The 13,480-nt window shown below is 38.8% G+C and overlaps 1 protein-coding gene across 3 annotated transcripts in view; it reads right to left on the reverse strand.

Moving 5' to 3' along the window:
• MAST4 (microtubule associated serine/threonine kinase family member 4) overlaps positions 1 to 13,480 on the reverse strand; it is a 234,460-nt gene that overhangs the window by 130,096 nt on the left and 90,884 nt on the right. The window contains exons 1-2 of one of the 3 annotated variants that reach the window (XM_014965032.1): positions 8,419 to 8,591; positions 3,980 to 4,060 (exon numbers count right to left, since the gene is read on the reverse strand). The exons of 1 other annotated variant lie outside the window; for it this stretch is intronic. In XM_014965032.1, the coding sequence (XP_014820518.1) occupies positions 3,980 to 4,060; positions 8,419 to 8,465 (128 nt within the window). In that variant the 5' untranslated portion in view covers positions 8,466 to 8,591. Of the gene's footprint in view, positions 1 to 3,979; positions 4,061 to 8,418; positions 8,592 to 13,480 lie in introns of those variants that run through there. One more of the 3 variants, XM_014965035.1, reaches the window with a different exon arrangement.

The following is a 13,480-nucleotide window of genomic DNA, read 5'->3' on the forward strand; positions in this document are numbered from 1 at the left end:
AGATTCTTCCTGGGGCTCATTCATATCACTCATATTATATATTCAGGTTACATTTAATGAAAATGTACGAGTGTCAACATTTTTTTTGTGATTTCCAGATATAGAAACCCAATACTGAATACCAGCGAGTGGCTAACAGTTCCAAGCTCTCTGTGACTCTGCTATATTTCTTCTTTTAATTCAGTGCCATAGGATGAAGTTTAATACACGACAGTTACACTTCCAAGTGCTGCTCTTGGTAACACACATGAAACCAGCTGACGACACAGCACCATGTATATGTGGCACCCTCACAAGCCTTCCAAGAGAACAGACTACATTACCAAAAGGTGTTGTTAATAATACCCGTTTACCTTCCTGCCAACTCACAGTTTTAGATACGATGAGCTGAACCGGATTTTCCTAAAGAAATAGGACTGTCTACAAAAAAATTAAAACCATAGGAAAAAAAAAAAAAGTATAATCTTTTATACTCTTTTCACTTGCCCCTTCTTTTTCAAGGCTTCAGAATGAATCCTTTCAATCCTCTCACCAGGCTGAGAAGGTCAGTAACACCTGTGTCTGCACAGCACCTGACACTCGTGCAATCCTCGTGCTCCTCAGCCAATGTTTTCTGGAAATTTCACCCCAATCTTTTTTTTTTTTTTTTTTTGAGAAACTACAATCTTTATATCAGCTGAAACCTTCTGTCTGAGAACCAGTATTATCATAATTTCAAATTAGCTCTCTGTATGAAGGGTATTTTTCCAATCCTGCCTAAAAGCATTAAATTCCTCTACTTTTTTTGTAAAAGGCAGGAAAGGATCACAAAATAAACCAACATACCATGCACTACTCAAGCAGAGAGAAAACCATCAGCCAGCACACATCCTATACTGATCATGAAGAAGAACTACAGCACTCAAAGGCAGTAAATGTTAATTCTCCCCTGGAACCTCCATTCCACATAGGCAGCAGCAGAAACCACTATCATTATTGTGTGTCTGAGTCTTACAAACATGATTTTTGTTGGGCTTTTTTTCCCAGTCTTGTATCAGCAGCATCAGTGAAATAAAAAGATTGAGCAAAATGTTTCCTTTATCAACAAGCACTATATCTAGTAACCAAGCTCAAATGCATGCTGTTCTAAGTTTTTTACATTTTTTAATTTACTACTTTTACTTCCTTTATCCTTTTTATTAGGGGCTACTATAACTTGCCACACTTAGTGTTTCCTTCTAGTGTTCTTCCAACACTTCCACCACGCCATTGCCCATTACTATCAAAAAGGACACCAAAGCAAAGAAAACACACTCTGAAATTTTATTAGAAGCATGAGTATCTTAAACCTCTCAGCAGCTTTGCTCAGCTATTTAAGTTATCTTCACCTTCTCCCTCTTCTTGCAAATTTTCTGCTTATATTAATTAGTATTAAAATAGTAGAAACTTTTTCCCCTACAGAAGTTGCAAGTTTTCAGATGACGCAAACAGCAGGTACAAAGTTGATGGGAAATGTGTGCCTAGCTGCCTGAAATTTGAAAAAACTCTTCATCCTCCATCCTCTCTAAGAAGCATCAGTAAAATATGGGTACCTTCACCTGCTGCCACCCCATACTTCTATTCACAGGATGTTAGCATTTATTTTGAAAAGATCTTCATCATCTAGCTGGCAAAAGGTTCCCTTTAGATTATTACCGTATGCGACAATCGCTATAAGCAGAACTTCAACAAAAACAACCGCCTAAGGAGCAGCTGTGCAAGCCAAAGGCCACGAGGGAGATGAGCCAGCACATTAGAGAGAAATGATACCACAGGAAAATCCTATCCATTCACTCTGGTAAGGCTCCCATGCTGCTAACACTTCTGAATATGAGCAAAAGTAGTTGCACTAAAATAATTCCTCTCCTCCCACATACGGGACTACTCTGAGCTAACAGAACAGGAAATGCTAATTACTTACATACACTAAAACTAAACACATATGTTTGTCCCTGTTACCCTAGGTCAAGCTTGAACAGCAACTAATAACTAAAACATTTGCTGTTCAATACACCAGCAGCCTTCTACAGCTATAGTTACATAAGGCACAAAGATTCAGAGTGAATCAAACTTTTTAAATTTCCATTGTGTGGAAAAGATGAACCATTCTGGCAGAGCTTCAAATACACTTCAGGACAAAACAACCCAAGAAAAATCCCTGGGAATTTTGTCATTTTTCAGCAAAATCTGGGGAAGTGGCTTTACATTAAGCAGTATCAATAGTTTCCACACTGTTTATTCAAAAACCATCTGAAAAGTCTGGTCTCAGCATCCTCCATCATAGGACAGAAAAAACTCAGCATTGTTGTTTTCCAGCAAGGGAAAACAAAAGCCTTGAGGGTCCTGGTTCCAAAGACAATAAAAACACTTAGGGCTGTGTCTATAGCACAGTTTGCATGGCAGGACATCCACACGTCTGGAGATGCAGTTCAGCACGTTATGCAGATTAAAAACTTTGTACACAGCTTTTTGATTCCACAAAACCAACAATTTGAAAAAGAGCCCTTCATCCCCCACAAAGGAAAATGATCTGTTCTGGTTGTATAAAATAAAGACCCAATAAGAAAATGCTAGTTTTTCCCAAGCATTCCCTACAAGCAAGAAGAACTCCAGAGAATATACTGATCTTGCTGATAATTCATTAAACAAACATCCCAGAAGTGTTTTCACTGAGGAAAAAAAAAAAAGTATGCTTATTTAAATCATACTGAAAAATGCACAAATGAGGGATTCTTATCCCATCTCTTCCCTAACAAAGCAGTATATATAAAAATATTCCAGTGTTTCTTCAGAAACACATAGCAAGTCACAAAGTGATTGCTCCATTTTTCAGTGTTGCATGAAGCCATCATAGAAGGACTCCTAAAGTTAAAAACAAACTTATACTTAAAGTATGCTGAAGCAGATAAAGGCATCCAAGCAATTCTTTCCTTTGCCATCCTATCTTCAAGAGGTGGTACCAAATGTGCACAAATGCACCTTATTTTGTCATTTAACAAGGTGGTAATTCTCTAAGAGTCTTTCATCCTCACAATATCAAGTGAGAACTGTGATGAAAATTAAAAGGTTTTTTTAATCTATGAGAAATCAATAACACATTAGTAACTCATTTTTAAAATACTTTCCCTATGAAGCAGAACCTCAGTAACTCACAGCTGTGAGATCTCTAGCTTGCAGTTTAATTTTCTGCATTGAAAATAAAGGCAGAAAAAAACAATTTTCTGTATCAGAAACATCCTTCAATTATTATTTATTATGACAACCTTACTGTAATAGCAAGCGTTATGTGGTATTTTTTAACCAACTAATGATTTTCTGATCTTATAAAAATAACTACCTTTCTGATAAGTAAAAAAAAAAAAAATAGTCTTCTCAACAAACTTGGGGGTAGGAGAAAGAAGACAGTGAGAAGGATGTGTATGTGTATCTAAAACACTACTATATTAGAACTAAGGCCTAACATCGTCCTAAAGAATAAACAGTTCTACTAATGTCCTATATGTGACTTTATGTTCTCCTAAATGGATCTGCATCTTGGGTACTCAACTCTCCTAGCATCAGACATCACCGGGCGTACTACTACCTCTCAGGTAAGCAAAAAACCACCATATGCTTTATGAATAACCTTCATTTCTGAACTCACCTTAAATGTTAAAGAATACAGCTTGAGCTATGACCAGAGCAACCAAACCATAAAATTTCAATAGAAGATATGTTCCTAAGCAACACAGTCAGGGCAACGCAGAATTATGCATCAACATCTTGAATCTCTGTCAAAATATGGGTTACCTTACATCTTTTCCATAAAATACTTTACTTTAGAACAGCAGCGGTCAATTAAAACATATTTCAGATTGCAGAGACATATTTCATTTTCTTAAATTTTCCCTTTGCAATATGTTTTGATTGTCAGGTTTTGGACGCAGAAGAAAACATCAACAATGGAAGTTTACTTGCTTACCTCCAAAAATGAAAAGCGAACAGAGGACTGCATGGACTGCAGGGGCTTGTTGGGGTTGGGCTCAGGCTCCTTGGGGTGAGACTGCAAGTTAAAATAATGTCATCTCTAGTGAACAGAAGGTTTAGCAAGAGTCGCATGTTTTAGCGTAGGAGTTATGAAAGGAGTTTCGGTTAGAACCAAAACACTACCATCCTCCTGAATGAAGTGACTGACAGTAGCCACACAGTTTTTGAGTTAAGATGAAATTGATTTAAATAAAAAGAAATATGAAATCTGGTGCTGGCGCATATACTTGACTATGTCATAGACTCTCTCCAGGAATAATACCTGTGTACAAAGTCCACAGAGAAGGGGGGAAAATGCTAGCTTGTTTCATACTTCTATGTATTCTGTATAAAACAGGGTATGTACCTGGGTCATTTTTGCCTTTTAAAAATTCCTAGAGTTTTATTTTTTAAATTTTTTTATATGTAAATCAGATGTATTAAAAAAAAAAAAAAAAGGAAAACTAAAATTGATGATGAGCTTTCATCAGCAATAAGAAAATTGTAAGAATGATTTCCAGTCTGAGAGACTAAAATTTGGGCATTTACTAAAAACTGGAAGTGCTCTAGCGAGGTAGCATCAATTTCCACTGATTTCACTACAAAATATTCCCTCACAAGTATCAAGTCCTTTATCTAGGTAATTAAATATGAGTATAAACAACTCATCCAAAAAGAAACCATACTTGAGCATTGGGCTTCAAAGGTGCCTTCCAGCAGTTGCCTCCACTGCATCTCCATTGAAAGGTCTTTCCATTAAACAGTAGGCCACTAACAGATTTCACAGAAGCTCTTTTAAGATCTATTCATGCAGTCACATGCTCTTGTCCATGTACAGCTTGCTAGAAAGCTTTATTATTTTTTTTTTTTAAGCATGTTTAATAGCATGCTTCTTGTTGCAATTAGCTGAATTTACCTGTCCAAAAAACCACATAGCTCTGCCTTCTGTACAGACTGAGCTCAGGCAGAAACTTATGGGGAACCTTTTCCAGATGGCCTTCTGCTGTGCAGCAGACACTTCCAGCCAGCCAGCGCTACCACTCCTGGCCCCAGTGGAGATGCAGGTGGCCAATATGCTAAGCACAGCCACCTCCAACTCTACACCCAACCTGTCTTCCCTGAGACGCTCTGGAGGGGACACAAAGTTTGGCCGGGACATGCACATCGATTCAAGGGTGGGCCTGCTGTTACTTTCTGACAAGGCTACTGTGCTAGGGCAAGTTTCTCTGGCTGCTGGCCGTGCCTGCATGATCCCTGAACTAGAGAGCTTCATTTCAGCTGCACGTTAGCTGTGCTGGCACAACAGTGTGCCTAAGCTAATAAGCTCCTTTAAAAGCCACTGGCTCAATACATCAGGCTGAAAATGGCTAACCTGAAACCAGGCTCACATTCATCAGCCCATGCAGGCCTGTAGAAAAAGGGTTGATTAACCAACTCCGATTTCTGCTGTTTCACTGGGGCACTCTGTCACACCGCTCTGACCTGCCACATCATGCACTGGAAGGGTCTTTGTTTGTGTGTGATCAGTACAGGCTTGTAAAAAGTTTTTTGGTGTGCTTCTAAACGCTATCCGCACTGTCTCTTACTCTCCACTGCAGGTCTGCTGCAGCAAAGCCAGCAGTTCATCCCCATTTCTTGCTTGTGCAGCCCCCCCTTTTGCTTGTCTGTCAGCGTGGCCCCGGCTGGGACACCGTCCCCTCTCACACTGCAGTGCCTGGGGCTGCACAGCAAGGGAAGGGACAAAAGGCAGGTGATGCAGCCAGCAGCCAACCTCCAGCAGGACCAGGAGCAGGGAGGGGAGCTAACACAAATCAAAAGAGAATCCAGGTGGAGAAGTGGCACCAGCTGGCCAAAAGGCACGGGGCTGCAGCAGGGAGGGAGCATGGGGACTGCTATGGGGTCACGACTCAGGGCAAGGATCCTACTAAAGCCGCAACAGTGAAGAGGACAGGGGTAAAAACAGTTCTGGCCTGAATGAGGAGACTGTATTAACTTCACACCCCAGAATGAGATTCCTAAATCACTTTGCTGTGAACAAATCCTGGTGACAGCCAGTGGCAAAGCACATCTCTCCCCCTCTAGTGGATGGCACATACACAGCAGGTGGAAGTCCTACACCTGGTAGTAGTTACTCATATTCTTCCTCATTTTCATTACTGCAACACATCAGTCTCAGTCATGGAGCAGACTCCCGGGGCATTCACTATCAGGTGTGCCTGTACTATAGATCTATAAACTCCCTCCAAGTGATGACACTGGAGTGTCAATCCAGTTCTTCTATAGACCTTGCGTTTCAGCTTTGCTTTTTTAAGACCTACAAATCGCATGCAAAAACCTGTTAAAACAAATTATCACAGTGCATATGCACAAGGCTGACAGGCAGCCTTAATTCTTACATTTACTAAATTTAGATTGCTTTATTTTGGATCCTTAATATTCTTTGAAAGAGCTTTCTGCAAGTAATGAATATAAAGTAGACAGACTGTACTAATTTCTCAGAAAGACAACGTAATTCTAGTCCCAACATTTAAGCTTTATTGAAAGAAAATTCATGAGAATCAGTGTGCGAAGAATGTTTCAAGGAGTAAGTTGGATTTTTTTCCCCACAGATATGTGCTTTTATAGATGATTGAAAGTAAGAATTTGGGAGACATGACTTAAGTCTGCACTGACTCAACTCTGAAAAATCATAAGAGAATGACTCTAAGGGAATCATTAAGTGCCAGCAACCAAATTATAACACTTTCTTTTCTCTACAAGTAAATTAAGTTTAGGAAGTAGCAAATGTGATGGCAAAAGAAAGTCCAATATATGAAAAAAATATATATTCAGACAACAATTTAGCAAAAACAATGATCAATGCTGAAATTAAAATATAATTATTAATTTTATAAGAATTAAATATTGTCAAAATATGACAAAGCAAGTGTTACTATGTCAGGTTACCCTGAAAAAGGAGGAAGCAGTAAATGATTACCTCATATTACAAAAACACACGCGTATGTTGAAAAAACAGTAACATGAAACATTTTTTGTCCTTTGCAGTTAGTGATGTTATTCTCATATGATGATTACATAATTCAGTCAAGATTTAATATTTTAATTGCCAGATCTCAAAAGGAGTATAATTATCAATTATTCATGGAAACCATTTTAATGAGCTCCCTGGTAAGACCCCTCCTCCAAAACTCCTGAGAAATTAGCAGTGCTATTTTTCTCAGAAAAATATCTAGAGCTTAGTCTGCTCAAAGCTAACACACACTGCTCTCAGCAGAAGATGCCAGATTGAAATGCAGAATTTCTCTCTGACATTTCACAAACATCGTTCTGGGGAACCCAATATAACATCTACACTTGTTCCTTGGAATAAAGTGCTCTGTCACCTTGATGTGATTGTTACAATAAATTATTTGCTATGCTGCACACTTACCTATAGCCCTCTCTTTAAAACATGGCAGATGTCAGAAATAATACCTTCCGTAGCTAAATAACTTTACCGCAGGCATCTGCAGCATTCAGGTTTTTTTCTCCAGCAAGAATGGGGAAGTCCCAGGGAATACTAAAGGATCTGACGTAACCATATCTATTTACCTAGATAAAATTAGCAAGTTCTCATGATTACTATAACATGCATATATACATGTCTGACATGTCAGTGTAGACTGTAGGTATGTATGTATAGAAATAAATATTTGTCTTTGACTAACAAATTTTGAGTAAACATATGTTGGCATTTATGAATAAAAGACTATACTTACTATCACTATACATTAAAATTACATATAGTTATTCTCTAAATAGCTGAAAGCACGCAAATGAGTTAATCAGTTTTAAGCGAGTACCAAGCAAACATACTGCTAAATTAGGTAAACATACTTACTGCAGAGACTATCAGGAATCCTCCAGAATGTCAATACAGTTCATTAGTGTAGTTACGTATGTAAAATACAGCTCGTTTGTGATGGATTTTCACGAACCGCATTTCTATAATGCTTTAATCTCTGGCAGTGCTCTCTGTTATTCAGCAGAGATAGAGGCCTTTCTAAAAGGCAGCACCGGGATAAACAAACAGGAACAGAGAGCTGGAGAGAAAGACAGACACCATGGCCTACTGACAGATTCCTCCCCTACGAGCTGACAGAATGCTCCATGCACCGAGATTCAGTAACTTTAAATATGCAGAAATGCTTTCTTTCCAAATGTACTGCAATATCCCAGCTCCGGGCTGGCAGATTTGCTGAAACCAACTGCAATGCCTTTAAAACGTGTTCCTTTAACCTGGAGCTGCAGTGCTCCCAGACTGTCAGCACAAACGCTACGTTAAGCAGCTCCTGGCTGCACGCAAGCCGGCATCATGCAGAAACCATTAAAATATTAAAGACAGACAATACTTACTCCAAGGTCAGCCCTGGAATTTGTAGCCTTTCCCGCTGGGCTTTCATTGCTGTTATGTGTTACCACACTCTATTGTAACCATGACACACATTCACTGGCAGCATTCTGGCGATGACAGAGAGCCAAAATGAACCACTATAAAGGAATGGACTAACGATCTCTTGGGGGCGGGGGGGGAGGACCGCAAGTTTGGGTCCTTCCACCTCTAGCTGTCGGGAAGAGCTGCCTCTCTCTCTCTCTCTCTCACGTTGGCGGCAGCGCGCGCCGCGCCGGTTCCGTGAAGCCAGCGGCGCCTTCGGTTGTGCACGTCAAGTAATTCATCCCCGGTGTGTTCCGCAGAGGCAGCCGCCACACGCACACAGACACACACACACACACGTTGCACCTCAGAGGATGGAGAGGTCCCCCTCGATACGCCAGCCCACAGCGCAAAAAAAAAAAAAAAAAAAAAAAAAAAAAAAAAAAAAAAAAAAAAAAAAAGGCTGTAGGCTTCAGACAGTTTCTCTCGGCAAATGTCAAACATTCACCACCCCCTCTGATCCTGCCGAATAGGATTTAGCCATCTTGTTTAAGTCACATTATCCCTTTCCTCGGTAAATAGGCAGGCAGCTCCTGCAGCAACGGAGCAGCGAACCGCTGAATGAAAAACAGGCTCTTCTCCTTTAACTGGGAAAATTAATTGGCAGGGCATTTGAAGAACAAATATATGCTTGCAACACTGACATTAACACAAAGGGAAAAGTTATCATTCTGTTCTGTCATCACTGCACTTGAATTTTAAAGGGAAATAATCTACAGTTTTTATTAAGGGTGAAGACTGAGACCTAGAAATTGCAGAAAAAGTATCAAATTCAGGTTTAAAGGTAACTTCACTTAAAAGTAAAGCAGCATACAACAGTTTACAATGACTGTTTTAGATCACGACTGCTGTGTAGGATGCTGGTTTTAATTTAATTTTTTTTTTTTACATACTCTCCCCTAGTCTGAAGTTATCCTTTTAATAAATATTGTGAATTGTTCCATGAGGATTAGTATTTTTTTAATGCTCTATAAAACAACATGAAAAGCAGAGGCACTCCTGCAAACATTTATTTTTAGTAATTTAAGAACTAGAATATTTTATCTCATCCACATAGTTTTCCTGTGCAATTCTTAATTTGTACCTCTTGCACAATATGATAATGTCAACCACATGACTTTATTTTTTGCCAGAACTCTGACCCTGCTCTGGCCACAATCAACCTCTACGGACCAGTCAAAGCACAGGACCAAATGAAGCTGCTGCTTTTTGGGTCCCTGGCTCATTTTTGGAAGAAATTAGTATTAAGTTCACAGGTACAGCACCACGGATTTCAGTGACAGAAGGAAATATCCTCATTAGGGAAACTTCTGAACTGTTTTTGGTGAATTAAATTGCTCTTTCAACCACACAATAGAAAATAATCATTAAATTATCTCTTTTCTTTATCCTATGTATTTCTATTGGAAAGTATTTTAAATTTAAGTAATGGATTACCCAGAGCCTTCATTTACAGATACTGAAAACAAAACTGAAAGATACACAGAATTATGCATTTGCATTTCTAAAACATAACAGACATCTGGATCCTGATTACTAAACTGGGGCCCCAGCAAGCATTACTAAGACAAATATCACATAAGTAATCTTTCTAAGGAAGTTCCAAATTATCCTATCTCCTGAAAGAAAAAGGACTTGATGTAAGGGATTAAATTCACAATCACAAACTGCAAAGGGTAAATTCACAGATTTGCAAGGGCACACAGATCAGTTGGGTGCTCAACTCTCATTCAAAACTTTTTCTTCAAAATTTACTCAGAACACAGCAAAATGTGAATTTTCTGAAGATACTCCTCAAACTTGAAAAAGTATAAGAATCACCTAAGAGTTAAACAGCTCCAACATGGAAAATACCAGGTGAAACTGTCCATGCATACAGGTTTTTTCATGATTGAATTTGTAGATATCCATTTAGGAACAGAAATTTCACAAGAGAGAAGCAGAGTGTGAGGTGTGACTACAGTCACAGGTTCCTGGCTCTCCCCTAGCTGCCAAGAACAGGCAGCTCCCTATTCCCATTACTCAGCAACTCTCAAAACAAGCTCTGTTCCCTTAACATTCCTCTGATAAAATCTCTTTTGTACATAAGACTTCTTCAGGCACTGAAAAGTCCTGGTTTTGATAGAGACAGAAAATTTCGAGAGGTAAATTGTGACTGTGCGCATGCCACACATACACCTTCATGTAGGCCTTCTATAACTTTCAAAGGACCTAACTTTGTACATACTAACCTTTAGTTAGGTGCTTCATCCCATCATCTATGTACATATAGGCACACACGTGCAAAACCAAAGCATGTAATTTTTGTTATATAAAGCTGTTAAATTTTCAATGAAGGCACAGAGTTGGAGACCCCGAGAAGGACAGCCCCCTCCACTGAATCAGGACAGTACCACAATTACTTTCATACACAAACCAGCAAAAGAACTAGCTTGGAAGGAGAAGATGGGCTTCCTTCAAAAGCATAATACAAGTTTTACTTGTTACTCCCATAAGAGCAATTTTAACACTGGGTGTGAATGGAAAAAACCGTCCACAATCAAGGTGGGTTTTTTCCCACTATTCTTGACGCAGTGCAACAACAAAACACACGAAAGAACAGCTTGTCACTAACCACTGCTTTAGGGGGAAACATTACAATTAGGCAGTAGGCGCCTTTTACCTGCAGGAGGACAGGACTGCTAGCTTGCCTTGTCTAAAGAAGCATGGGTTGGACTGGCAACTGGGCACAGTGGCTTAAATATAAGCAGCTCCACGTAAGGGCCATGATCAATCAACTTCTTTCCTGAGTTAATTCATGCGGGATCACATCACACTAATGGTAAATTATTCTAAGCTTAGATTGAGCTACAGGTTGACTTTGAAAATTCTTCTTCTATGTATTTTGCCTGATCCAGACAGAAGTTTGGAGAATCATGATTTACTGGAAAATACAGTCCTTAAGTTTTTGCAGGAGTAAATAGGAACCGCTTCGCATATCTGGGGGGGAGGTTGGGTGGAAATAGCAGCAATTCAACTAGATGAAGCCTTGCAAGTGAAAGGTGACTTCAGATTGACCAAATCAAACATTTGCTCTTAATTTCAGACCACTTAAATATCATCCCACCAATATATAGCTGAGGAAGGAAGTGTAAGTTAAAAAGGAGGCTCATTGTACCACAAAAGATAAATCTCATTCATCCACTTAAATAACTGTAGTTTATTCCTAGCACAAATAACATTCATTATACTTGCAAAAGCTACCGTAAGGTCACTGTCTCAAAGGTAGTGTTTAAGCATTTCCTTCATCTTTGACATCACCCATAAAATAGGTGTCACGAGTGCTCCTTTACTGACAAAACCAATTCCATTAGTTTAACAGATCATTATTACCATAAAAGATTATATTACCACAAATACTGCAATATTTGTGGTAAATTAAATAGTTTAATTTATAATTTCTGAGATTTTAGGTTGATATCTGCAGCATCTGCAAGCTAAAATGCTTTGATGCATCACCTCAGGGCTCTATTGTATTATGGTTACTGGAAGAAATTCCAGGCTTTCCTGTTACAAAGTAGCTTTGTTTCACCAGAAGGATACCTCTACTAGCAGTACCACAGAGACCAGAAACACTCACTCTTGGTGCTAGATATGACAGAAGGCTTCGGTACATAAAACTAAAAAAATCCCCAAACAAATCAACATCCCCCACATCCCCCCAACTCAGGAGCTATTTCAGGTTTGTACATCACATTCTTCTAAGACTATGAACTATCTAAGTGTCAGACAAAGAGAAGGATAAATAACGATATTCACAGCTGAGAAAGACAATATGGAAAATGTTATGCCATAAAAAAACTAGTTATATCAAGCAGGACTTGAAGAACTACTTGAAGAAGTCCCTTGAACATAATCTGATTTTCCCCCACCTTCAAGACATGCCAATCACCATAGCAGGGCCAAGCAAGTATCTTCTCTTCCAGTTCATGCCCCTTTTTATATCACACACACTAATCTGCAATGTAAATTGTTCTTTTTATCTAGATTAACTTCAAAATACTGACAAATTTTGCCTATATTGACATAACTTCTATAGATAAAATTTCTCATCAGCACAATCAGCGCTGAAGGACTTTAAGAATTGTGTTTCTTTGCAACTGTAAACCCTGGTCTCCTCTAAGACAGTTCTATAGAAGAAAGCCAAATTTAAGAAGTGGAATATAAAAACACATAGTTCAAGTTAGTCATTTAAATCCTTACTGAGATCCCTCTGGCTTAATAATCTCAGATATCTGCTTAAAACCCAGCAAAACCAGCCAAGCACAGTGGAATGTTTAATTTCCTTGAAACACAAACCTGAAAGATTTTTCTTCTATACCACAGTTCAGGAGTTTAATATTACATGCTTTCAAGGCCCCTTTCTTCTGCAGCTTTTGACTATGCTTTCTTTTTCCCTTAAACGATGCTAACACACAGTAATACCATTAACAGTGCAGGTGCCTTTGGCTTTCATTAGTCTTTAACATTTAACAGCAATTACACTGAGATAATAAGCAAGTCAATGCATCCTTTGGTTCTACATGCACTCTTGGATAATATTTTCCAAAGGTACTCAAGACTTTGTACTCAGCTCTCAAAGAAGAATGACAACGGGCCCCTTTCTGCGACAGTCCTTAAAGATCATTTAATCTGAATTTCTATCATCTAATCTGTTTAGCACACCAGTTCAGACATTTATGCATTTCCAGCAAACACAATCTGTTTACCCATGCTTATGTCGATATACAGCATTCATTTTTTCCCTTTCAAACAGGAATTCTCTTTTGAAATCGTAACACAAAAAAAACATGACTTGCTTTAAAAATAGTCATCAGAATTTGGTGAATACAAGACCAAAGAATACTGCATAAAGTGACTTATTATTTGTTCCTGATTTCCTGCTGGTCAGGTTTCCAATCTACAAGTTAGGGATATCACCTACCTATCTTAAAAGGAGGTTAT

This window comes from Calidris pugnax, unplaced genomic scaffold, assembly GCF_001431845.1.
Source record: "Calidris pugnax isolate Ruff unplaced genomic scaffold, ASM143184v1 scaffold273, whole genome shotgun sequence".
NCBI classification, from domain to species: Eukaryota; Metazoa; Chordata; class Aves; order Charadriiformes; family Scolopacidae; genus Calidris; species Calidris pugnax.